This window comes from Hippoglossus stenolepis, chromosome 1, assembly GCF_022539355.2.
Source record: "Hippoglossus stenolepis isolate QCI-W04-F060 chromosome 1, HSTE1.2, whole genome shotgun sequence".
Taxonomy (NCBI): domain Eukaryota; kingdom Metazoa; phylum Chordata; class Actinopteri; order Pleuronectiformes; family Pleuronectidae; genus Hippoglossus; species Hippoglossus stenolepis.
The window spans coordinates 14,576,184-14,603,872 of record NC_061483.1 but is presented as its reverse complement, the minus strand read 5'-3'; the positions used below and the strand labels follow the sequence as shown (position 1 = coordinate 14,603,872).

The 27,689-nt window shown below is 45.0% G+C and overlaps 1 protein-coding gene across 1 annotated transcript in view; it reads left to right on the top strand.

The window, feature by feature from the left end:
- The window catches only part of zfhx3b (zinc finger homeobox 3b), a 136,469-nt gene that overhangs the window by 56,379 nt on the left and 52,401 nt on the right, over positions 1 to 27,689 (top strand). Inside the window, exon 5 of the mRNA XM_035159091.2 lies at positions 21,193 to 21,424. Within this exon, the coding sequence (XP_035014982.2) occupies positions 21,193 to 21,424 (232 nt within the window). The remainder of the gene's footprint in view (positions 1 to 21,192; positions 21,425 to 27,689) is intronic.

The following is a 27,689-nucleotide window of genomic DNA, read 5'->3' as shown; positions in this document are numbered from 1 at the left end:
GTTTGAGAAAATGTTTCAGTTTAGCAATCAAATAAAGTGTATTTTGGACCCATGCATTTTTAACATTAACAGGATTATTATGGAATCGTGTTGCCCTTCATTCCTCGGACAGGGTAGGCACGGCCATGTTTAATTCCCCTCTCTTTTTCTTGGATGTCATAGTCATTGCTTGATATTTTCTCAGTGGTCTCATAGTGAGCTGGATGAATGTGCCCAGATTGTCACTCTGGCCAACGTCAAGACAAAAATTACAGCAGGTAATGTGAAATGTCCTCTGGCGAAATGACATCTAGCGGGCGCCTGGCCTTGCCCACTCACCCACCAGACATTTCAAAGAAGAGGAGGGGTGGAAGGATGGAGAGACAGACAGGAGAGAGGGGGGACAGGAGGGTTGGGAACGATAGATACTCTGCTAATTATCATGGCTAGCCTATGATTGTTCAGTAATAGTGCTCAGTGGGAAAGGTTGCAGCAGTTCCAGGAAGAGCTGAGCTCTGATTTACTGGTACTACCGCTCTAATAAAGCGCTCGCTGCACATCCTGGGAGACAGCCCATTCTCCCCTTTCACATGCACAAGCATGTGAATGCACACACAAAGAGAGACACACACGCACTCTAACACACGCACCTACAAAGCAATCTTGTAATCTTAAGTGCCACAAAATGCCAACATATATAGACCTCATGAAATATATTATTTTAACATCTTCTCAAATGATTTTGTACAAGTAAAGAACATGTGATAAAAGGTATGACATCACACTAAAGGTGTATTTAATTTAAATTCTGGGTCTCCAGAACACCTCCTCAGTGAACACAGCCATGATCCTGAACCTTGCTTACCCTCTTTGTGTCAGTAATTGCCTGCAGAGAGCTGCACTCCAGTGTAATACCTCAAACAGATCTCAGTTACTTTGCTTGGTGGGTGGAACAAGGCAGGAGTGGCACACAACAGAGTCAGGGTGGATCGGAGAGGAGGGCTGTCAGACAAATAAGGGGGGCTCGTAGGGCTTAGTGTTTGGCAGCGTGTAAGAATTTCACAACTCTTATAGCTCCCACCCCTTGAGAAGGCCAGGGAAAAGGTCGGGCTTTGACCCGTGGCACAGCTGCTGCTGCTGCTGCTGCTGCTGCTGCTGCTGCTGATAGTATGTGCAACTGCTCGGCTCTGGGTGTTGCTGGGACTTTACAAAAAGATAGCAAAGAGGGAGGGGTGCTAAGACGGGAGAGGATGGTGTTTTCCTACCTTTTTTCACTGTTTTTTCACCACAGTTACCAGAGGTGAAATGACCCCGTGCATTACAGCCTATAGGATCTACATACAGTCTCTGTGGTGGACATAGGATGATAGGATTATAGAGAGCATAGAGTTGTGTCATCTGGGAGTTTGAGATTCTTGGTCATCGTCTAATGATTACATTTTTTGATTAGTTTTTGTGACTGGGTTTTATCACAGTTCAAGGCAGAGATAAGTTCCACTTTGTGCACAGCAGGTGGTTTTGCCATCAGGGGCAGTGATGTATGGTGTATACAGTTTGTCCCTTTTAGAGACAGGAAACAGTTTCTTAAACATCACTGCCCCTCAGCCCTCTATCTATGTTATATTGATGTTTTCTACCGTCTCCAATCTTTTCATCCCTCAAACATAAGAAACACTCAACCACACAAAACAAACCAGTGATAGTGAAAGAATGGGTGGTCTAAAATGAGAATATACGTAAGGTTAAATATCTAAAATCCAACCCTGCTGGAAAACTAAACATTTTCCTCAGCTGCTTGCCCCATCCCACTCGTTCTGCTCAGTCTTAAGACGTGGACGCAGACATGAACTCCGGAAGATGTCTAGACAGTTGGGTCCGGACATCATCCAGACTTTCACATATGAAGAACGCAACAGGAGATTATCTGGGTCAGACGCATTCACAACAAGAGGAAAATATCAGGAGCGTTCAGGTGAGAGGTGACATCTGGGTAGAGCAGGCAGGAGGCAGAACATAACACATCATTTCCCCTGCTGAGATCACATGTTTTTGTTTACATCACAGCGACACCAGCGTCGGCCCAAAAAGATCTTGAATCTCGTCTTTCCAATGCATGGTCTCCATCAACATCTTCTACATGTGTGGCACCTCTTTTTCCTCCTGAGATATTTGTGTTCTTCTTGTTTTTTTTCAGGACATTCTCAAATGTCCGGAGCAACCAACTCGTTCTCACATTCATCTGAATAATGTTAGGAGAATATATAGAGTCCAGTGCATGGCTGAAAGCAGCTTAAGTTTTGTTTGGTGTTCCTTTCTCCAAACCACGCAAAGCACTGTTAACTGTTATTGTCAAAACAGTGATTATCCTATTGAATCAGCAGATCTAAGTCCCATAAAAAAGGAGGACACATAAAGCTTTGCAGCCTCAGATTTGGCCTTTAAATGTTTTTTAATTATTTCAAATGGTAAAACTAAGCGATTCACTTTCAAGTGATTTTAGGAGATGGGGGGGCATTACTGAGAGAAAAATTACATCTCAAAGACACTTCTGCCCACACCATCCGGAGGGTCTGTGTATCTAATCTGTGTTACACTCCATCTCTGCCTGCCTCTATCTTGTAAATATGATATTACAGCTAATCAGTCATGGTCCTGTCTTTTTTTTTTTTTTTACCACCAACACAACAAACCTTTAGCTACAAAGATTGCAGAAAAAAAAGCACCCTTTGTGTCTTGTCTTTAAAAAATGCCTTTTAGGATTTTGTGTAATCAGCTGCCTCTTCTTCGTCAACGTCTACATTTTGTCTTTTTGCTGTAGTAAAAGTTGGTAATTAGTTGCCATGTTGGCTGACTGTAATAATTGACCTGATTAATAAACATACACATGCTGTTTAATGATCAAATCAATATCTGGAATTATATGCGTTTGGCTACAGGCTCATAACAAATATGAATGTAGTCACGCTAAAACTCTTACTTCAGCTGATGTTTGGGGGAATAAACTGGTCAGCAGAGCACCTAAATGTCATGTAATGTCTGTTTTTTGTATTAAGATGAAAGCTGCTACATGTGTTTGAAAAACTGACAGAAAACAGACTTAACTGCTCATATACTCGGATTTAATTGAAGGCGTTTGAGAGCATGCAAACATGCTGTGGCTATCATGGCTTGAATGAAGCATCAAACAAGTCTCTCCGCCGGCAAATGCATCTGTCGACCTATAGCCGCCACACCTGAAAGACTAACAGTCGCAGTTGGCAGGTAAATGCTGCTTTGATGAGGCCAGATGGAGGCTCATGTGAATCTATGTAGCTCCTAAGCTGAAGGGATGGAGAGAGTGAGGCAGGCAGGCTTACCGGCTCTGTGCCATCAATACATCAGTGGCTTAGCCACCAGATTAATGGCCCCCGAGTGGTCAGGGCCACAAAACTACTCTGCTCTGAGGTCTGTGTTCAGTGGAGCTGTACATGAAAGCAAGTTAGGGTGAAGAGACGGATGAGGAGAAGGGAGGAGGTCTTAGGTACCAGGATGAGCACACAGGGACCTCTATTCTGTTTGGGTTTGGCCTACAGAGTAGAGTCATGGGACAGATAAATTTCAGCGAATGATGGATATGTGGCCCTGACTGTTGTTCATTCCCCTAGACATGTAATGTTCCACTTGTAAGTCTAAAAGGATGTTTAAGTAGCTGACTGTGATATTATAAGCAGCATAGAGTGATTTTTATACACACATTTACTTTTTAAAAACAACTCACTGTGTGTTTGACAGCTTTTTGTGTTACTACACAACCTGTTGGCCGTGCTGTTTGTCGGAGGCAGAATTTAAAGCTATGCTCGATTTACAGTGCTGCAGCCATTTAAATTGCTCCTAAGTGCACGGCATGTACTGTTTTTGTTTTACTTAGCTTTTTCTTTGTTTTAACAAATCTGTCCCTAAGGTCTCTCTCTATTTTGTGGAGCATCGATTACTGGTGGATTGCAGAACTTCAGCAATTTCTCGCTGGGATTTCATTGGCTGTTTGTTGTTAATGATGGGTCATAGATAGATGCTGATGCCTGCAAGCACAGTCTCCTCAAAGCAGATGGGTTATGTTGTGTGAAATCTGATTTAAAGTACACTGCGCAGGGAAGAGTCTGTGCTACCTCTCTGTTACCACTGTCAAGGTTTAAAAAAAATTAACAATCCACCAGTTTCCCGAGGACCTTTTTGTAGGATTTTTGTTTGAAACTGCGGGGCCTCAGAGGCCTTTTTTCTAAAGTGCCGAGAGAGAATAACCATCTCTTCCTGAACTTCATGGTGCTGGTTGTCCATCCATGTTGTGCCTAATTGCTGTGTGCTGGAGTCCAGGGTTAGAACTGGGAGCAGTAAATCTATCAGTGCTATGCAGACAATGTTTTCTCCAGATGTAGAAGAAAAGGTTTCATCCTTTTGTAATTAAGCAGTGCAGCCCAGGGTGTCATGTGGTTTTTACTGGGGGCTCTGGAAAAGATCATTTTGCACCTTGTTTCCTCATCATGCGTTTTATTCTCGAGTATAAAAGATGGATAAAATGGAAAGATGAAAATGTAAAAAGTAGCAGAGAATAGAATCCCTTGTTTAAAGTATTATATGAAAGTTACAAGGCAGTGATGTAAGAGGCAGTGATTGGGAGTGTGGGGTGGAGGCACTAAAGGGACAAAGGCATAGTATCGGAACCAAGGCAATTACATACTTCTTCAGATGAAGAATATCAGGGGGAAAAAAAGTTCTTTTTTAACCCCAGGAATGTTCCCAAACGTTATCTTTCCCACGGGTGCCGTCTTCTACACCTGCGTTCTACTTTAAACTCCCTGCTGGAGTAAGAGAGACGGGGAGCGAGCCCGGGAAAGTGATAGTGAGTGAAAGAGAGGAAGACAGCTTTAAGAGTTGGGGACAAGAATGATCTTCAGCTTCTCAAGGGCACTGGTACTTTATGGCTTTCACATTCCTTCATGACAAACTGATGCCCAGAATAGAAAGAGTTGTGTTGGTGGGGGTAGAAAAAAAAAGTTTAACTACCTAGACTGTAAGACCCACGCCAACATATCATGTCTGTTCCTCGCTCACCCTCACCTCACCCTGCCTCATTTATGTGGCTAACCTCGGGGTCACAGGCTACATCCATAGTGCTCTGTACTTTGGTTCCTTATCAGTTTTAATCCCAGTCGAGACTAACGTGCCTGAAATTGCACATCACATGACCACTGACCATGCGCCTACCGGTGTAAACAGGAAGCATTCGGTTGTTGGTTGCAGAAAGAAAGCTAGGCAACAAACGAATAGCAGCAAGGGTGGAAACTAAGAGCCGGTATTTATGCATTTAGGCAGTTGTATTATTGTAAAAAGAAGAATTTAACTGCACAACAGCTGTTAGCAAAGACGATAGGGTCAGCAAAGATGAATTGTCCATGTTGTGTTCTGTACTTGTGGCCGAAGCTAATGCCGGATGTTATTCATCCAGAAGTGGTTCATGTGGCAGGAACATGACGAATCAGCAATGGCTATGTGTCATGACTGAAAAGGCCCAATCAGCAAGTCTTCCCAAACAGTTTTCCAACTAAAACAGGACCAGCAGCATTTCCAAACTAATTAGCATTAGCGACTTTAAAACTCTGATGCAGCGCGGACGCCAGGCTAATTCATAGCAGAGTTGATATGTTTTTAAACAAAAAAAAGAAGCACGGATGTAGCCACAGTGTCAGATGTTTTCTTGAACCAACCAAAGCCGGTGAAAGTTTAGTATAAGCAGATTCACACATTTGTGTTTTATAAATCATCTTTCCTCTGAGATCTCCTCAGAGAGTCAGACAGTACAGGAAGTCTCCACAGCCACTGAACTCCGAGGCCAACTCCCAGATCATATACTGTCATCGCTCACTGCCTTTTGTGCCAGCCCCCCCACCGCACTCTGTTTCTTTTTTTTTTTTTTATGTATAATATCACCACATCCCGTCAACACTAGCCCTAAAATTAAGGGCTGCTGAATAATTCAGACTTGGATCCTTCCTTCGGATGGCCTTCCTCTGTCACTAGATAGGAATTTCCTTAATTTATGCTTGTTAGGTTGGAATAGTCATGTTGAAATAATTTGAAGCATAAGGGCTGTCTGTGCAGCTCCTGTTTAAATGAGAAATTCTGGGAGCTGTTAAAGTTTGAACGTGGAATTGCGAGATCTGGGATGCAAATTATTATTCAAATGATCAATGTATTAATTTGCATGCTGAAAAGCGTGAGGGAGAAAGAGAGAGAGAGAGCATAAGTATTTTATTTGTTGATGTTTCAGGAGTAAGGGTGTATTAATTTTGCAGTTGTGAGTTTCAGCGTGACCTAAATGTTTCTCTCTCTCCATCTATCTCTATCACTTTTCTCTCTCTCTGTCTCACACACACACATCATCGTCATCATTATCATCATCACACTCACAAAAATATACTGCTTCTGTGCTCCTCAATGTTCAGACACATCTTACCGTGTCTCAGCAAACCTCCTCCCACAGATGATGATTTGAATAGTATAACAGCAGCTTTGGAGATGACTCTGGCCGCACTGCAACGCCAGATCAATCCTTCCTTTTTTCCACAGGGATCATATGGCATTTATCTATTGATTGAATCACTCTTTTTTTTACATATATGCTCTTCACTGAATTCAACTTTTATTCTTAAAAAAAAAATCTTTTTATGGGGAGAAAAACATAAAAATTATAGGACTTATAAGATATGAAATCGACTTAAAGACTAGACTCAAGCAGTTGAAACATGAAATAACACCAAAAACAGTCTGAGATTTCAGGCCCCGCTTGTTTTTACTTTGATTACCTTCCATCTTTTCTTTTGCATCAAATTGAGCTTATCATTCAATTTCCCTCTATTTACAACCTTGTCTCCTTTTCCCTAAGTTCACTTTCTAACTTGTGCTGCCGTATTTTACGGTCTGGATGAAAATAAATGAACAATGTGGTGATGGCTCTGTTTGAGGATTATCTTTTGATGATTGGGGATGTTTGATTCTCTGAGTGGTCACGTGACTCACGGACGTCATGGAAACAAAAACTGCTGTGGATTTCATCCTGATAGTTTATCGTTGGTGGACTGAGTGGTTTATAGCAGAATACTAAGCACGAGTGTTGCATGAAGTTAAAAGAGATCAGTCGTTACATCTGGAAGGGAGGTTAGGGCTTTTTTAAAACGAGAGATCCAGCACTGGAGTATTCCCAGTATTCAACTTTTAAATCATTGAGCCTGATGAAGCCATCTCCACAAAGTCGGGGGTTTATATACGAAAATCAAACACCATCTGCCATCTCTGATCAGAAGCAACAGCCATCAGGCCAGGGTTACCAAGGCAGAACAGGAAAAGCCATTAACTGCCAATCACTGCATCGATCGACAAGCCAGTCCACCACTACCACCACCACCCCACCCCGCCCCTCGCCCCCACCCACCCTGCCCACAGACACACACACACACACACCCACACACACACACCCACATACAGTTCATCAGCTTTTACTGTAGGGTGCACACACATGGACAGACACATGCACAGCCTTGCATACACCGCAATCTCTCTGTGAACCCGCAAGGCATGATGGGTAACATTTGGTCCAGTTTGTTTGTCTCTTTGCCACTTCAACCGTGTTATCTTTTAAATTATCTTGAGTCTAGATTGCAGGATCAACATTCTGCTCTGTTTAGATAAAGCCTGTCTTACTGTTTTTTCCCCCATTGGCTTAGCGAACCCAATGCGGGACTTGAAGGACAGTCAAGATGCTGCTCAAAAGATATTTCCTTCTGAGCATAGGTTCGTAATCTCTTCGATACGGAAATGAATCTCAGTCCAATGCCCTGTCAAAACGAGGGGAGACGCTCCATTCTGCTCGGTCTCCCTCCGCGTTTTTCGGAGTCAACCCTGAGATAAAAAAAGGGAACTAATAGAGTCAGTGAAGGGCAAAAAGGAAAAGAGAAGATTGATTTTTTTTTTCTCCTCCATTTTCAATGGTGTCGCTAGAACTCAGGGTCATTAGAAGAATATTTACCTACATCCCAATTTAATAGAGATGCTGTATATCAGAGCGATCTGGATCAGAGGTCAGGACAGGGGGGAGCAATTAAAGCATATGGATCCAGAAGCTCCGGGCCTGACCCATTGTGTGTGTTGTAGGCAGAAACAGATAGGTGAGCTAAAATGGAGGCAGAGGCAATAAGTATTGAACATGGCATTTTTAATTTATTGAGCTTTGTTACTGATGAACTAGTGATGCATTAGTCAGGGGCATAAATGCGTGTGTGAGCATGCCTTATACTTGACACGCAACGGTTTGCTCCGTACCAGTTCCCTATTACATCGTACCAGTTCCCTATTACATCGTACCAGTTCACTCTTACACATCATCTTATTTATTAAATCAGTGATGAGCGTTTCTTTATCGTTTTTATTTGTATCCATAGTAAATGTGCCGTCTTCGTTGTTTTGGGTAGGTCAGCCTTCTCCGGGGCCACACAATAGCCAGAGAGACGGAGCAGATATGATGGATGTGGCCTGGGGCCTATACGCTCGCTCGCTCTGCATCTGCGGTGGCCTCATCCGCACATCAGCCACAGGGGGGTGGAGGGTGGACGCAGTCGGGAGGGAGGGGAGGAGGGCAGAGATACAAACCAGACCAGCCATTTTCTGCGTTCCGCTCATAAATATTTGTGTGGCTGATTTATAAACAGTGGAGCAGGAGACGAGATCAAAGTGAACTGTAACGCTTATATAAAACGGGGCTTTTTCACGACACTGCCCTACACGCCACGCTCGTACCTATTAAAGGCAAAAGCCATATATCACGGGGCATATTGGCAAGAGTACTGAATGGCCACTCACACTTTAGGGCTCGGTGTTGCCGCGGTTGTGAGCGCAGAGTTCTTATCGCGCCACCCTCCAAGGTTCTCAAACACAAGTTAAAGGCCATCAATATGTGTTATAGCTAAACCTCAACGTGCTCTCAGCCTGTGTAAACTCCCCCGAGGTCAGTGGCTTCTGAGATGGATTTTAAATGGCTTTAGTAATGCCAGGCAGCCATATTAAAACATAGCAATGCAATGAAGAGTCGCTGTGTCCTGATCCTGGCAGGAGTGCGTTCGTCACAGCAGACAGCTGCACGTGCTGTTTCAGGCAACAGGCTGGTCAGACACATCACAAAGGCCAAGTCTCCTGTATGGCAGAGAGGAGGGATTAGGGTGGGGGTGCAGCAGTGTGTATATACTGTATAAATGTAGATCATAGAGCAGAGCACTGGCTTTGCATAACTTGTGTCCAAGCAGTAGCAAAGACAAACACACATATCCACAGCTTTAGCATTGTATGACCACTCGGAGCAGAGCTGACATTCCACACCTACAAGCAGTGTTTACCCCCCCCACCCAGCCACATCCCCCAAGTTATATACATGTGCATACACACATATCTCCCGTCACACCCCGGCACCCACCCCCACCCATTCATTCCCGAGCCCGGGTGCAAGTGTGGGGGAGTAAAGAGGTGCTCTCTTCTGCCTTCGGCCCTCTCCCTGATTAATAGCAGTTATAGCATGGCAGATGCAGAGGAGCGCCACGAAGATGGCTGCTCACTGACCTCTGTGGGAGGGAGAATAGCATGGGTAATGGGAGAGAAAAGAAGGGCCTTTTTTCAATAGAGATTCCCCTCCTTTGTCCACCAGCAGGACAGGGTGTGCTCAGTGCGGTTAGGCCTGGGAGAGTTGCTGCTAAACAGCCTGTCTCTCTGTCAGTCTGTGAGTGCCTGGAGACATCTGGTTCTCTCGCTGTGGGAACACAGTGGCATTATTTTTTTAAAGGCATTTCACCTAGTGCTTACATAACGCACGCCATTCCAGGTACGCGTGTGCTCTCAAAGGAAAGTTTTGCTTTTTGTCCTGACTGCATGGATGTTTTAAAGGATGTTATACGTTGCAATATTGTGAACATTTCTGTACGATTGTCAGAAATGTAGAGAACACAGATTTGTTTTGATAGCGTCCATGCTCCTATGTGTAACAGCAGTTAGATGAAGCAGCCCTTGTCGTGCGTTGCCGTCCTTCTCCCTCAAGTCTGTAAATGCATTGTAAGGTGGTGTGTGAGTCTGATCAGGTAGTCGGGCGTTGAGGCTCGGGGAGAGAGTAGACTGCAGATTGTTTTACCCCTGGTGTGTCTGAGTTTCTGTTCGGGAAGTTCAAAGTCCTGCTGAACATCAGAGGACTGATGCTGAGTGAGGCTGACTAGCTGCAGCCTGTGGTCTGCGAAGGGTTACTGAATTATTACTGATGGTTTCAGGGGTAACTGTCCGACCACAGGACTGGGGAATATTAATCATTTATTTGATTGTCCGCATGTGCTGATTAATCAATTTGAGTAGGATCTGCAGGATTAACTACCCCATTATTCCCCTGTAAGAACAGATAAGAGATAAGACTTTAAAATATCATATTCCATTTATCATTTATTTTTAGGTCCCTGCTGATGAGGGTGAAATAAAAACTGAGGTGAGATTAGGCAGAACAGCAACAAGGGAAAATGTTGGGGGAGGAGGATAAGAGAAGGAGGGATGAGGAGCGAAAGGAATAAAAAAAAAAACCCTCTTTAACTGCAGATTTGAGTGTTTCAAAAGATGTGGGAAAAGATACAGCTTTGTATTTCTTCAAACAAAGCACAGAAAACCAAGTTGTGCAGCTGGGAGTGAGAGAGCGGAGAGAATAGGGGGTGGAGAGACGAGCGGAACAGGAAGTTGATGGGAAAGTGATAGCTGTCTCCACCTGGAGTATAGCCTGGGCTGTGTGTAGAGAGGGAAGGCAAAGCAAGGGAAAGGAGGGAGCTGCTGCAGTTGACTCCTCTCCTGTGCTCTGGTTTAGGTAAGTTCAGCTCTCATACCAAGTATAGCTGTAGATAAACTGATCCAACAATGGCACTGTTCCTGTTTACCCCATCCACTATCTCTTCAGTCTATAAATTCTCAATCTGCCAACTGTTTAATGTGTTATGTCATGTGGTAATGCCTTTGATTCCAACATGCCTCCGTTTGTAAATACAAGAGGCACTCAAAAGGCTGTGGTTTCTTTACAAGCATGGCGCCCCCGGCGCTTTGGTTGGGAATGCACTGAGAGGGAGAAGGACTGAAAGAGTGAGGGAGGGAGTGAGAGGTGGTTAGAAACTGTATACACTTCCCGTTGCTCTTCTGCCAACCCCTCTCTCTGCTGCCTCTGGTCGTGCAGGCAGTGAGTGAGAAATGCGAGAGGGAGGAGTGTATCCTCTCTCCTGGCTGAACACAGCGCCGTAATTATGCACTTTCCAGCAGGTTTTACCTTTAACACTTTCCTCCCGGGGTTGAGATTAGTGCACACCATGCTTGATTTACTGCACAATTACTGAACAAGAGCTTTATCTAATCAATAAACGGGAAGGGGAAAAGTGGAATGCTTTGAAGTATGGTTTGAGATTTTTTTTTTGCACAATTGAACTGTGTACATGCAGGAAAGGTAACTCGCCTGCGATGCCAGTTTATGAAATGTCTATTACACCAGGCATTCCTCTTTGTTTTCGCTCTCTGAGCCTCTTTACAGAGCTCAGCTTCTTTTTTTCTGACCACTGCTTAACCCATGAGGTCAGTTACAAATTGTCTAATAAGGACATTCCTCCAAAACCTTAGATTAATATCACAAGGTGTCCTATAAAATTAGGGCTTAATGTGATCTTATAATTTATGTGCACAAGTTACATGAGAAGGGATACAAAGCACTCTTGTGTGTGAGCCCTGTATTAGATGTCCCCACATGGGCAGCCAGCACAGTGACCTCCGTGATGACACTTGCCATTGGCATGAACTGGTTATTTTGGGATGCTCCACTCACCGGCCATCACAAGTCTTGCTGGGTGCTTTGTAAAGCTTTTTGCCTGCATAACCAAAAAGCAATAGTACTCCTCCAATTAGTCTGGTCTGTGTTTGATTTTTAGTGATGACAACTATATCTCAGCTGCAATTACGCTGCACTGGAAACGATGAGGGTTTAGGTTATTGATCCCCGATTGATTACCCTGATCAATGAGCACTTTTGTTTCTGTTTTATGGAAAGTGGAGTTATGTTTTTTTCTTTGGTTAATGAGCAGGGCCAACGGAGTGACCCCTCTAAAGAAGCCAGTGTTAGCGAGGCCCAGATGTATTAGTGATAGAGTTGGCTATGCTCGTGGGAAGGAGGGGGGCACCATTTATCAACAGAAGTGCACTATCTCCCTGTGGGCATAGGTCAAAGGCTACAATAGGTCTTATGAAGGAAAAAAAAAATCAAAGTTTTGTTTTTATGAGGGAACAGCTGTCTTCTGCGTTTTAGTTACACGCTTCTAATTCAACGGCGGTAATGGCTTAGAGATTACTCCCTGAAGAATGAACAGGAAGGTTTCAGAGGATGTGTAGTGATTTTTTTTTTTATTGTACAAAAGTAGAGAAGCAATGGTAGTTTTCACACCACTTACAATGTTAAGCTTTTTTTATTTGTAGTTTTTAGTTTGTGCCAAAAGTGAAATGTCAGGGTTTCACTCATTAGAGCTGCAGCTTTTTAGTTGGCGGGTATGGGAAGAGATAACAGGTGAAACCAGTGGGTGTTTGGTGTTTGAATTGCTTGGAGAACCCTCAGCAGCAGTTTCACTCCAACAAGGTGCTTCATGTTCCACATATAGACCTACTCTGTATATTCAACTCCACTCAACCCCACTCATTAATTTTCATTTTAAGAAGAGGACCTCTCAGAGACTGTGTTGCTCCTTTTTCTCAGTGCAATGCTGCTAATAAAGATAGCTGTGTAAGACTGGGTTAAATATTGACTCTGGCTGAGCACATCATCACCGTTCTTAATTAGCTGGTGTCTCTAGCGAGCCCGTGTGAGGGCAGAGCACAAACAACGAAACATTTCCCCTTTACGAGATCTCCCACGCCCTCCTCCCAAAAACACATCTTTATGAATTTTACATTTATAAAAAGAAGGATGCGCGGGATAGTTAGAAAACATACAGTGTTACAGCTACCACAGCCTTATTGCGTAGCCTGAAGCAGCAACCAATTATGTGGTAATGAAATATTTACACTACCAAACTGAGAACGCCAGGGGTGAAAGCTAGATAATACAAGCCTGAGGAGACTGTATTCTATGTCTCCTCTCTGCCGTTACGTCAGCGAAAAGGTGGAACAGGAGATCAGCTAATGACAATAGGCTTATAAGCGAGAGCGTGGGCAGAGCTGCAGTGCAGTCAGCATGGCTTTTGGTTACCCCTTCTGCTGTGGGCACATTTTAGGGCTTTTTTGGGGGGGTCCTAGAAACCATAAAGGAAGGAGGGAGACACGTAACCTTAACCACGTCAGACGTGATAAGTTTTACCTCTGGAGTCCTTCTGACTTCTGATGGCGACTCCCTCACAGTGATATGGCAATGAATCTGCATTCACGGCAGAGTGTGATGTTTGTTCTTGAGGACTAATTGTGTTTGGGTAATGTTCCTGCTCTGAATATAATTCCCACTGACTGCATTAATCATGACAAGTGGTGTTTGCCAGTATCTTAATCCAACAACCCCCTGTGCCCCTGACTCACTGTCTCCCCCTCGTTCTTATAGGGCTCCTTCCACTCTGCCGTCTCCAAAAACCCTTTTTCATCCTTCGTCTCCATCTAACGAGCCTTTCGCTGCCCAGAGTGCCTCCACAAGGCCGTGCTGCCATTGTGTGGCTGGCAAGTGACAAATGAGAAGGCAGCGAGGTGTTGGAGACTCTCGTCAGCTGTGCTGATGCAGGGCCGCCTCTGCCTTTACCCTACTAACACACCAGTGACCTACAGTACGGCTGAGACCAGATCTGGGCAGTCCATGTGGTGCCTCTCATACATTTATACTATAGAGGATTCGGTTGATTGTTGTTGCCCAACTTCATCACAGTGAGCATATCTGGAAAAAAAGCTGTAAACTTAAACATACAATCAATATTGACTTGTCACACCAGTGTTTCAGATTTCTTAGCCAGATGACAGATAGTGGGAGCCTGATGAAATCCTCTTTGTCGCCCTGTGAAGAATATTCAGATGTTTGTCGGAGAATTAAGACGTTCAGTTGATGCCGTGTGAGCTGAAGGGAGTTCCTTGCGCATATCTGCTTCTTTTCTATGTGTCTAACTAAAATGTTATTGTCGCCTGTACAGTTTTAGGCACAGAGACAGCTCTGAGCAGCTCCATTGCAGCCAAAAGACACGAAACCTCGTCATTTTCCTCCCTAGTATCATGGGTTATTATTGTAACAAGTAAAACACTGATTCAAAGACCAATTATTGAATCTCTAAATCTGAACATCTCAGCCTGCTGTGCACGTCCTGTTTAGCTGATATGAACATTTAAAAAAAAGGTCTTCTTCCTCCAGCCCTGTACGAGTAATTATTGTCCCCGCTGTCCAGATTGGAGGGTTGTTATGTTGACACAGTACTGTGGGTAATAGAGAGAAGGACCAGGGCAGGTCCTGATTTGCCCCCATTCCACTTCCAGATGGTACCCTGCCAGTGCACATGTCATCAAGTGGCTGTAACAGTTGTATAGGTACCCCCATGGCCCCATCCCACCCTCGCCTCCTGCAGGCAGACTTATTGTACTGCAATTTTGGCGAGCTCCTCCCAGTATGGCTTTCATAAAAGCACCAGGAGGTTAAGCTGTTAATTAGATACTGAAAGAGGAGGCCAGCAGCTTGCTGTTAATTTGCTGTACTTGTTTTTTTCTTATTTGGGGATTGACATCATTTCCTGCCTGTTTTGGAGTCGTCGCGTTGTGTCACAAAAGCTGGACCGAGCTCATTAAAGGAGGGGGTGAAACGTATTTATCTGGCTCCGATTAGAAGTGCACATTATGTATGTATAGCCATGCTTATCCAAATGTTCTTAATGAGAGAGACCCTGGACGCCAGTGCGGGGCTCCTGTGGACATAGGCCCAGGCTCGTTATCACCGCACAGGGCATTGATCTCTCTACCGCCCGCTTGCCTCTCCTCCCCCCCACACCCCTTTCAAAGACAGTGACTCGCACATGAATTATGTGGACACATTGATCAGCTGATTGAGAGCTATTGTTTAGAGCCCTGGGTCATTATTGAAGGAGGGATTACCCAACTCTTGTTTTGTGCGTGCGTATGGGAGAGTGTATTATTCAGCTCCTTGTCACAGCACATACTCCCCTTAGCTCACCTTAGACTTGCAGGGGCTACACAAATGTGCACACACTTATGCACACACATACACACACACACACACACACACACACACGCAGAGCACATACAGCAGCCTACACAATCAACATGGCCCAAATGACTGCCTGCATTGATTGCCTTCCCTCTGCAATTATGTTCCCATTGTTTACTTTCTAGCATCTTACTCATTCAAACGGAATTCAATAATTATTGCTTTATTTAATGTTAAAGTAAGTAAGAGTGGTGGGTGTGGAGCGTCAGTAGCTGTATTGTCTTTAAGTGTCTCCATGACTGCTCTCAGGCTACTTTGTTTCATGGGCGCATGTTAAGTCATCCTCTCCAAGGACACCTACAGCCATCCATCTTTACCTCGCTGCCCTTCCTCACAACACAGAGGACCGTTTTGTTTCTCTCTTCCCTCCCAGAGACAAATATGCAGCTTGTTTTTATTCACCGGTAGCGATGGATCATTTCTATAGCAAAAGGCAGTAGAGGAAGCGACTTACTATATCACGGGCTTTGAGACAGAGGGACAGAAAGGGGTGGAGGGGTAGCAGGGATTAGGAGGAGTAAGAGGAAAGAAAGGACAAGGGTGTGGATGAGGTTCAGGAAGCAGTAGGTAGACAGTTCAGGCCTGGAACACACAGCCCCCTTAAGCCACAACCTAAGTTTTAGGCATGTTGCAGCTTGCAGTGGCTAATTCAAAGCAGCCACCGCACTTGGCACCCAGTGGGGCCTCTGCGGTTAAAGCTGTTGTTTGTGTTGCTGGCAGAGAGGGAATCAGAGGCCGAACTGAGAGCTCTCACTGACACCAGCCACTCTGCTGCGCTGTGCTAAATAACCTGCTTACATTCCAGGGGAATCCCAGAGTGCAGATATATGAGAATCAAGCCCCCAACAAACCTCTGCACGTTTACAAAAACACTGCCGCTGTGAAGAGAGAGGTCATTACATTGAAATGTTTTCCTTCTCAAGACCCTGACCCCAAACTTAATCTTTATCATTCAAACAATCTGATTTTAAAGTCAACCTAATCCGGGTTTATTACATTCTGTAGTGGACAGCATTTTGACACCTTTCCAACTTTTGCCTGCAATTTGAGTGCAACAGGATGGTAAATATCTATCCGTGCTAAAAATATATATACCCAATATATATTTATACTCCAGAGTACCTTGTGTACTATGGCCACAGTTGACACGCACCGACACTTAAACCATATACGGGTGTTGTCTTCTCCCGTTGGCGAAAGTGTGTTTTTCAGCCCGACAGGCACATTTCATTGTCTCCATTCAGAGTGAAATACAGTTACCTCATTGGTCATGATTGATGCCATGACATCACTGTCTTCGAAAAACAAAGGTGCTGCTTGACTTAATCTAACACGTCTCAGGCCAGAAACTCGTTTTAGCGTTTTCAGGTGATAAAATAAAACCATGAGTCCTGCCTCTGATTTTCTGATTTATATGTAAAAGGAGACAGGTCCACTCTATTGCAGTGCATGACTTCAGGTGAGAATAGAAGTTTTATAACCGGTGATAGCCGACCCCGAAGAACACGTCTATGTGCACGCAAAGACACACACACACACACACACACACACACACACACACACACACACACACACACACACACACACACACACACACACACCAGCTCTCAGTGCCGAGAATCAGCGAGACAATTACAAAGCAATATCCAGGCAGATACTCACTGGCTCTCTCTCACAGAGGGAATTTGGCAGCTCTCTTCGAATTGATAGCTATTTAGCTCACAGATAGTCATCTGTTTTAATGCATTAATTTTGTATTAACAGCACTGCCAAATTTAATGGTGGAAATTAGGGTATGATCATAATGGTATGCGGCTGTGGGTGTGTGTGTGTGTGCCTGTCTGAGTGTGTTTATGAGTTTGTGTGTACTCTTTGTATCTATACTTTTGTATGTGTTTGTTGCGTGCACATGCTGTATTATATGAGTCCATGGGGAGCTATTCTTTGGAATTACCGGCTCTCTGTCTCCCTTCCACCCTTCCAGTAATACCCACCTCCATCTTGTGTGAGCCGGACTCTCTCAGCAACCACACTGTTTTGTGTTAAAGGTGCACTTTTACTTTGCATTTAAGTGGATGGAAATGCAGATGTATGCAGTGCTCTGGGTGGGTGGTGAAACTGATACAGGCGTGCATTGCCCACTCAGAGAGCAAGGTGCACTGTGGAGTTGTGAGCGAGAGGATGGGGTGGTGCCCACACCGCCCCTGTCCCTCTTTACCTGAAAAAGCATAGAGTACTGCTCCAGCCTCCACAGAAAGAGACAAGGTGCTCCAACGAAGAGAGGCTTGAAAAACCACTGCTGATTTTTAAACTGTGGAAAGTACCGTGGTATAAAACAGTGCTTAGAACTGGACTCTCAGCAGAAAACCCCAATTAAAAAGGTGATCTATCGCACATAGATATAATGCGGTACATGTTTGCAAATATATAAAACAAAGGTAGTTAAGTAGGTTGGAGGGTCGTCTTATCCATCTAATTTTTTTGCACTTTCCTCATGAAATAATGCAACATTAATACAGAATTTCAAGACACATTCAAGGCACCTCTGATCCATGTGCCACTGTGATCTTATCTGTTCAATCAGACCTCACACACCGTGCCTTCACCTGCACACAGCGTGTCTCCCACACCCGGTTGTTGTTGAGTGCATCACTGTATTCTCGGCAGTCCCACACTTGTATTATCTCTTATTCGGCTGCTGTAAATTCCCAGACTGTTCGGCGGTATTGAACCCGTGCCACTGACCCAGCCGGCTTCCCCCCATTGTGCTCCACAGCTCCCCTCACGTCGGGGCCTCGACAGGGCGCCTCGAAACCCCAGAGCCGGGCCCAACAACTCCTCCCAGCTCGACATGACTTTTTCATTAAGCCGCCAAATTCCTGCACTCCAGTTGGAGGTGATTTATCAACTAGGGGCTTCATTGCAGGTTCATAGGAAACAGACATAGGCCCTGTCTCTTGCATTATTATGTTTCAAATTAAAAGTGTGTATATGCATGCGTGTGTGCGTGTGTGCGTGAGTGAGTGAGTGAGTGAGTGAACGAACCTGAGAGGGAGATGAACTGTAAATATACCGTGTCCATACTGCAGATGTGATGTGATACTTTCTCACACGTATGATTTCAAAGGAGTCCAGTGAGAATCCATGTTTGAAGAAAATTGTGCATGAGTTGACCAGGGGTTGTTCTCATGGACGCTCTGTTCTCTGGAATACTGAATGAACAGGGACCCACCCCAACGATCATTGGCTTGATCTCTTACCCCGTTCACTGACTGCAAAATACCCCAGACTGCCTTGGGTCACGGCCAGTGCAGGGATGGAGAAAGTGGTGGTTTACAGGTGTAACCGTTTGACATTGTAGACACAGCTACAAGCACTGGGGCCGGCCGGTTTTGGCCCTGTTAAGACCATCTTCCTGGATAGTCAGGTTTATAGTGAATTATGGCCATTTCTGGGGCAGCCGGTCTCAAGTTCACTCCTATATAAACCCTGTGGTTTTTATGGGAAACTATAAAACTCTCCGAATTTTTTCTCTACCCCCTGAGACCAGCTTTGAAGTTTTCGGTCAGGTGCTGTCATTTCTTTTTTAAACTTGTCTTCTCGTAGATTTTTGCAGCCTTGAGTCATTTGCGGCAAGAACTCTCTCTTTTTTTTAATTCAAGACATCTGCTATGGCTAAAAGCAGGTTGCATGATGGATTTGGTGTTATCTATAACTGAATCTGTCTCTCAGGTTTCGCTCTCTACCTTATTTCTGATGCAATATTTGTGCACAGAGGAAAAGGAGGGGAAGGAGGAGGAGGGGGGCTCCCACAATATCCAGCAACACCTATTCATGACATCATGGATGGCTTAAAACGAGGCGAGAAAGGAGAGCACACAGAGACACACAGCCTTTTACAATCACCTAATAACTCTATTACACCGAGCTGTGGGGCTCACAAAAAGGAGGAGAAAAAAAAAACTCCTGTTCCTTTTCCTGGAAGCGATGTTTTAATGCACATTTTAGGTGTAAAAGTGAGAAATATGAAACCAAAGAAAATGAAACACAATAGCTCAGAAAACCCCATAGCAATATTACAATATTGCCAGAAAATTAAACATTAGGAGAAAGGGACAAGGGCATTTTAGGGAGGCATAATATTGTTATGACTCTTTTTTTCACCAGGCTGTCAACACCTGATTTCGAAGTAATGTGGTTAAATGTCTAATGTTTCCATTGCTTTCACATTGTGCAGCCAGCCAAACATGGCATCCAGTGCAGGAGGGGATAGTTCAGTTTCTTTTTGAAGAATGATTCAGTTTTCTAAACCCTTTTAGGTGTAAGTCTGATAGACAAGGTAAATGACCACAGGGGCATTTATGCTCTTTAAATGCAGAGCTGTGTATATCCTGATCAAAAATACTGACCCACAAAACCCGATTGATGCCTTTCCCATATGCAGAAGAGGAGTTTGCTTTTAGATATTGATTTATGCTTTTTTTTCCCCTGTTGCATCATGAATGCTGGGAAATCTGAGGTGCTCTCACTCTTACCAAATTAGCGCGTTCGAGCTGGCGTCACGTTTCCATCAGTGCCGATCGGAGCCGATAAAAACCTGTGTCTACAGCAGAGTCATTTGACCCGGGAGTGAATGCCGATTGTATCCATTCCCGTTGCAGACAAAAGCCTGATGTTGGTGTTTGGTGGATTTTTGGACCAGTGGAAAAGGGGCTTTAATGACATAAGTAATTAGCTTCTTCTATCTGCAGGTTAATTTCCATCATTGCATTTTACCTTGTTAGAAATGACGTGGACAGCATGTTGTAGTCGCCTCAGCATGTCTCACCCGAGATATGAAGGCCGAGAAGATTAGAGTCGAAAGAGGAAAACTTGTGGTGATTGACATCGATCGCAGCCACAGATATCCGCAGCAAGACTCCAGAGCTTGATATAGGAGAAGCACATGACTGGTATGACACATGGGGCCATACTGAGTCTGGGGCTTTTTATTGTAAACATGCAGAAACCATCAGTGTGAGGCTTTAGGGTAATGGTCAATAACCCTGTTGCTCACACCAGGCCCTGCCATATTGTGTTGGCCTTGCATCATTGATTGAGCCGTGCAGGAGGTAATTAGACTGGAGCTCTGCGGTGTGACAGGAGGCTGTGGTGGGATCGTGTCACTACCGGGTGTTAGGAGTGTTGTGACAGTGCGGAGGGTGGGCTGGAGACCAGGACTAGGCCTGCCGTTGAGTCGTGGAGGAAGCGCCGGGGTTGACAGGTCAGTCGTGGCGCTGATTTCCTGTCCTCTGAAGGTTGTCCTCCTGTTAAGGAATGTTCCCGTCTCTCTCAGAATGTGCTCCGTCCCCCTTCCTGCCTCACCACCGGCTGACTTCGCCTCTCTTTCTCTATAAGAGCGAGGATTTAACTCACCGTGATCAATATTTAGTATCCCATGCGTGAAACAGGCAGATGTTTGGAGTTTCCTTTTCAGAGACGGGAGGCTTCTGTTGAGTGAAGGGGATCAATGCTCCCTTCCGTCTTCAGAGGCTGTGGACCCACAGCCTCTGAAGGGTGGCTGATGCGATTCCTGCACGCGCTCGGGGCCCCTGAGGTTTGCGTGCCTCGCAGGCCTCCCCTGTCCTTTTAGTCCGCCGATACAGACACTCACGCAGGCAAAGTGCGTAGTCCAAACAGTTGTCCTGAAGTGGAAGAGGTCTGGATGTTAAACAACAGGTCTGTGATTGGGAATTGATTTGTTCATTTGCCAACTGTGTGAGTGAAAGTGAGTCGGTAGTGCCTAGCCAGCTATATGCCATCTACAATAACCTCTTTTTCTCTCTTTTCCTCTTTCTCTTTATCTGTCCTCCTTTCTTTCTCTCTCTCGCTCTCGCTCTCTCTCTCACTTTCCCCTCCCACAGCACCTGCAGCAGCACGAAAACGCGGTGGAGGGTGATGCCTGCTATTACCATTGTGTGCTGTGTAACTACTCGACCAAGGCCAAGCTCAACCTGATCCAGCATGTGCGCTCCATGAAGCACCAGCGCAGTGAGAGCCTCAGGAAGCTTCAGCGCCTGCAGAAGGGCCTGCCAGAGGAGGAGGAGGACCTCAGCTCCATCTTCACCATCCGCAAATGCCCTTCTTCAGATACAGGTCAGGACCTGCCCCTGTGGCCCCTCTCTAAGTTTCTCCGTATGTGTGTGTCTCCTCTCTTCTCTCTTGATCCTTCCATCCTGTCTTTTACACACACCCAACCATTCGCTCAACTGAGACACTACATGGTGGAATTGTCAAATTTTGCAATCACTGTTGATCTTTCTACTTTCTCACATTATTCTCTGGAATTAAGATTAATGGATGATGTGTAGAAAATACGACGCAATATCATTTTAACTCAGGTTCTTGTTATCGTTGTTGCACTTTTGCTGAATTTGTTTGAAGAAAAAAACAATCATAACTTAAATACTATAATTAAACTCAAATGTACATCACTATTTTAAAACAGGAAGAACCGCACAACTTAGTCTGATTTTATCATTGACAAAACTGAGTGAAAGTCCCAAAAATTGCGGAGTAAATTCATGAATAATCATTTTCCTGCTAAGGCGGCTCTCCATGTTAACACGAGCTGTCCTTTTCGGCCATTAAAGACATATTGAGACTAAAGAGGAGGAGGAGCTGCACAACAGCAGCAGCTGCAACAACAACAAGAACCAGCAAAAAACAGACAACAGCTACAACAACAGTAGCATTTCTGAAACAAAGTGGCCTGACTGCTCATTTATTAGAGACTGATTAGGAAGAGTGAGCTGTGGTCAATTAACACTCTTTCTTAGCACAGATTTGGTTTTCTAATCACTTTAACTCCTGTGCCCTGACAAAGGGGCTCTATTGTGTTCCCCTCCAAGAGGGAACCATTCCTTCCCTCGCACACATACTCGCTGTCTGTGTTCTGTAGGGGGGGGAGAAAAAAAAAAAGGGCCAGCCTGTGAAGATGCTTTGTTCCAAGGAGGCAGGGATAATGAACCCAGCGGCCGGGAAATTGCGCAGAAGGCAGTCACAGATCTGAAGCAAATCATTAGAGAACATATTTAGCTGAGCAATTAGGGACAATTAAGCTTTCTGCTCGCTGCACTCCAAATATGTTAATGACTACAGTACAGTGGACAAACGAACATGCAAAGGCAAGAGGGGAAGGGCCATTTAGGTTAAAAGGGTTGGGGGTTGGGAATTCACTCTTGTGTGTTCAGGCAGGAGGAGTTGTTGTCCTGTTTGCAGATAAATGTGTTTATCTGTTTTTTGTTTTCTTTTTTGATTATGCCAGATGCCTATGTGTGTGGCACAGTGAGGGATCCCAGCATTAGGTTAGATAATGGGCCTGTGCAGCAGGGCTGTGTGTGGGCAGCATCACTGAACATACACACGCACGTGCACACTCGTGCATGCAGACAGTGGTTATCCTCACTCCTACCATTTCACACCCCAATTGCCTCGTTCCGACAGCGTCCGTCCACGTCATAGCTCCGCCCCTGCAACTGGGCTGAACCGCTCTCTCCCTGTGTAATGTTTAATTTCCTCCCAGTGTTTCTTCTGTGGCACACAGCTCTTTTTGTGGTCGAGGCACAGTTGCTAAAGTGGGGGAACATTCACTGGCTTGTTAAAACAAAGTTGCCCCTGGATTTCTGGGTCACCTAGACAGTAATTCCTTTGCCTGCTGCTGTTCTGTGATCCTGTGAGTGGTTCTCTGCTAGAGTTGGATGCTGGGCTCCATGCCTGCCTGGGATTATTCCCAAAACATATGAAACCTGGTCGCAACTATATAATCAAACACATGAGAACATTAAACAGAACGGTGGTTTTAAATGGTAGCATGACAATATTTATATACAATTCCTCCATTTCGGACAATAAGGTCTTTAAGCCATGCTCTTTAAGTGTAGCTGACTGTTCTGGTATGTTTTACACTTTATATCTTTGCACGTTAATGCCCCTTATGAGGATGCACCAAACATATACTGTGGAGATTCGGTGCCACAAATCTCCTGTGGGCTGGACGTGGATCTGGGAGAAGAGCAACAACAGCAGAAATTAGGTTTCTTTCCAATTAGACTAACGCAGGGATAACAGGCCTGCATTGTTTTAATTCACGCTCAAAGTGAAAATGTGCTGCTTAGGCATGTTGCTCTGTCGCCCCGCCTCCATTTGTCTTCTTTAACCCTTAATCTATGGGGAAAGAAGGAAGGCCTCGGAGGGAAGCCACACAGCTCACCTGTGTGTAGAGATCACTGAACAAAGCTCAGCACTGACTTCAACCATCGCACCGGCTGCAACAGTTCCAGTTGTAAGGGTGGCAGGTCATTACCAGGTGGCAGGTATACACAAAACCTGGCATGGAATGGGAGAGAGAAAATGTTAAAACTCCCCTAAAATGTTCACCTGTGAGGACAGTTGGTCTGACAGCATGAAGACAAAATATATTTTAGGTTTAGAGGTTGCAGAGAGGAAGTAAAAACCTGTCGCCATGTTGATGTCAAGTGTGGGGGTTAATGGCGACTGCTGACGGCTGACGACTGTCATCGCACAGCATCAGGGTGCACGAGAGTCCAATGCTGTTCACGGAGAATAAGAGGAAACAGTCAGGAATGAGTGTAGAAGTGGGGGAAACGAGTTTGGGGAGCTGCCGCGTGTTTGCTCGGGTGACACTTGAGCGTAGGATGACCCTATTTCTTATGAAAGATGTTCACCAGGGCATACAACTCAGTGACACATTGAGGTTTCTCATTTCTTAACATTTAATCAACTCAAAAGTTATTTTTTGAGCGTAGAATGGAATGAATGTCTCTAAAAAAGGACGCCCCCCCCCTCTGCAAGGAATGTTTGCTTTTTATTTTGTGTGTGTGTGTGTTAGAGAAAGAGAGAGTTAGGTAAAATATTAGTATTTTTCAGCTTTGGCGAACGTGTGTGTGTGTTTATATGTATGTGTAAGGACGAGGCAGAGATGGAGAATAAACGTGGCTGACAGTGTGGATTAGCTCCTGCTGTAAATCCGCCTCAGTCACAGATGGCAGGCCCTTGATCGCTGGGCTGTGACGGCTTGGCTCTCGTCGCAGGAGGAAATCCCTGTCTGTGAGCCTGGAAGGCTGGGAAGGAGAAGGCTGGGGCTGGGGCCGCCTGGGCAGCCACCACTCATTGTCTCCCGTCCTGTTTGGACACAGAGGCCTGAGTATACCTCGGCTGAAGTGCAGTCTGGGTAGGGGTTATCTTTACTTTGACTCGGCAGTTGTTTCATCCACCACACCGTGAGAGCGTGTAAGCGGAACTTAAGCCCCCAGTTTAGATCAGCATTACTTTTAATGACTAGTTTGAGAAACTGGGCAGGGGGAGCCGTGTGCATTATTAAATGGAAATGAGACGGAAGGATGCATACAAATGACTGCATAATAGTGGTATCCAATATTAGTTCCATTGCTTGTTTCACTAAAAGGGGTGCGCTTTCAGGGTCACACACCTAATAGCAAGGCCTGTCCTGACAACAGAGGCATTCCTCTTCCCTCCCCACATCCCTCCCGCTCCCATCCTGTCTCATGCATAATTCTTGAGACAATCTGAAAAAGCTGGAAAATGGACTGTGACACAGAAAAATGTGCCAATAGAGCAAATAGGGGAATGTCGCTCATATTTCCGGGTTTCCATTAACACCTTGCAGCTCGAATTGAGATTCAACGACTGCAGACGGGATGTATCCAACTCATCGTGGCTTTACCTTTCCCTGCTATGTTATAGAAGTTATTTGCATGTCCAGTGGCTGAGCTAAAGCTTTTAAAGCCAGGTAAATTCAGAGGTGAGCCGGGTCACGCTCTGATGGCATGCAAAGGCCATGGCCCAAGCTTTTGCCCCCCACAGGCAAGAGCAAAACAGACGGTAGCCATTTCTGGAATGTCCTCTTTTATTCATGCTTGTTAAAATGCAAAGTAAACCTTTCCCGAAACAGGATATTGTAGCCCCTAACCACCAGAACCATTCTACATGCCACATTATGGCCAATCTGAAAGTAACTTGTATAGACAGACACTGCTGCAATGCGCTTTTAATAAAGGCTGTTATTGCCCTGGTGATGCAGAGTGGATATGAGGATGAGGACTGTGCAGGCCTGGATGAGCAGGGCCCCAGAGGGCCCGCAGCTCAGGCAGGCCTCCGTCAGTCGCCTGCCTGCTAATCCTTGTCCGAAGGGCATCTAGGAAGCATAGGAAATTGTTTGCTGCCCACAGAACGTGCCAGGAAATTCATAAATACATTACTTTTCATTTTGAAAATATTACAAAAGACTAGACGTTTATTAAAAAGCCAAAATGATGGCTTTATAGATTTTCCAGTTGTGTATCAGCATTCATATGACCGTGCTGCTCTAACTAACAGAAGCAAGTCTTTGCTTCCCCTGTGCCCCCTGCTTCACGGACAGGCTCAGTATGAATTCCTCTGCTGGCTCATCCTGTAATAGCAAATTGACCAGAAAGCCGCCACTCTATTCTGGGATTGGCTGTGAATAAAAACGTCTGGTGTCCAGATTTTTTACTACCGCCTGACTGAACCCTCATTCTGTAAATACTGACTAACTTTGTCCTCAGGCTGGAAGGTGGGTAAAGTCTGGATCCTGGTGTGCCAGTCTGTCCATAACTCCAGCATTAGAAGGAGAAGAAAGGCAGCATGCAGTAAATGTCAAATATGTTACTCTGTTGACAAAGATACTGAAAGAAAGACATGATCAGAGAAGTAATAAATTCCATGAGGACAAGCTGATACATGTGGAACAACTAAAAAGTCCCCTCTCAAAATTGAGACAAACTTTTGAATGCCTGTTGTAGGTGGGGAGACTCATGCTGAGTCCACCTGGTGTGTGCTCTGTATGTTTTTTGCCCCGTGTGTGATTTCACTGTCAGTTATGTCATGTGGGTGCAAATGTGCAATGGATTTTATTTTGCAAACTCACACACCCTGTAAATGAGCACGCACATAGGTGTCCGCAGCGAGGACCAGGCCGTGTGTGGGTGCGAGAGGCTCTCCCTGTCATCAAGCCCATTTTCAGAAGAGACGGGCAGCACATTATAATATTGGTTTCCCTCTCTCCTGTCATTACCAGACACTCTCCTTGAAAGCTGATCCAAAAGATAGACAGTCCATCAGGAGACAGTCATCTCATTTGTACTTACTAAACGTGTTAATGAGTTCTATTTTCAGGCCTAGAGGGTCTGCTGCTGGATATTGGAGCAGAGGTGGTGTGAGGTACTGGATTGCAGGATCAGGAGGAGCGAGGGGAGGGAGGTAATGAAGTAGCCCTGCTGCCCCTCATGTCACTCACGTGGAGTGACCACAGCCTCCACAGGGGCTGTCAGTCAGAGCCGAGGGCGGGAAGTCTGTGGTTCCAGATGGACCGAGACAGTGGAGGAGGGAATAGATTAGGTGACAAAGACACAATCTCTATGATGGGTTTAATTATAGCCGCAGTAATGTCACAGGTACATGAGATGAGTGAGAAACAAGTCCAATGTCTGATTTATATGAAATGCATATGATAGAGCGGGGCTTTATTATATGAGAATAGGTATTTTGGACAAATACTTCTCAATAACCAACAGGACTCCACTGACCCTTTTAATTCCACAACAATCAAAGAGTCTGTCATGTCTGCCTCTCATTATCAAATCAGCTGTGGTTCGTTGTCTATGTCAATCAATGCAGAATCAGCCCTATTTTCTACACATAATGAACCTGTTGCTAAAGTAGTTGTGTTACAGTGGAGACGCACCTTTCTGTACTTCCCTGGTAATGTGTAGTTGTGTTATTTTATTTATTTCATAGGTTTTCTGCATCGCGGCTGACTCAAATTTCCCCCTAAGGTGCACATTATCATCCCACATTCAGCATGCTCTCATCTATGATATTGATTGTAGTGCAAGTGTTTGCCAGGTGGTCCAGGAACCAGAACCAATAAATTGTTAAACACTTAGATCGCTTCATTTGTTACTATGTTTTGGTATCGGGCGAGCAGAGCTGCTCGCTGTCAGAATTAGGCGGCTCAATTTCACCATAGGCAGAATCAGAGGAGAAGCCGGGGTAAAGTTTGGGAACTATCGAGTCGAGGCTCGGAAAGTTTTATTTAGCCATTTTTATTTCGGCTGTTTGTACCCCCCAGAGAGAGCTGGTGGATCAAAGGGCATGATCTGTGCTATGGATGAGTTCACCCCGGCTCCAGCAGAGACGATTGGCCTCGCTGACAGCAAAACAAAACCAGAGAGTGAAGGATGCTCTATCCAGCAGCATGTTGCCCTCACACTCTGAAGGCTCCATTAGAATAAAGGCAGATGAAACAATGGCGGGATGAAAGCACAGATGTTGTGATTCATTATCCACTCTCTGATAG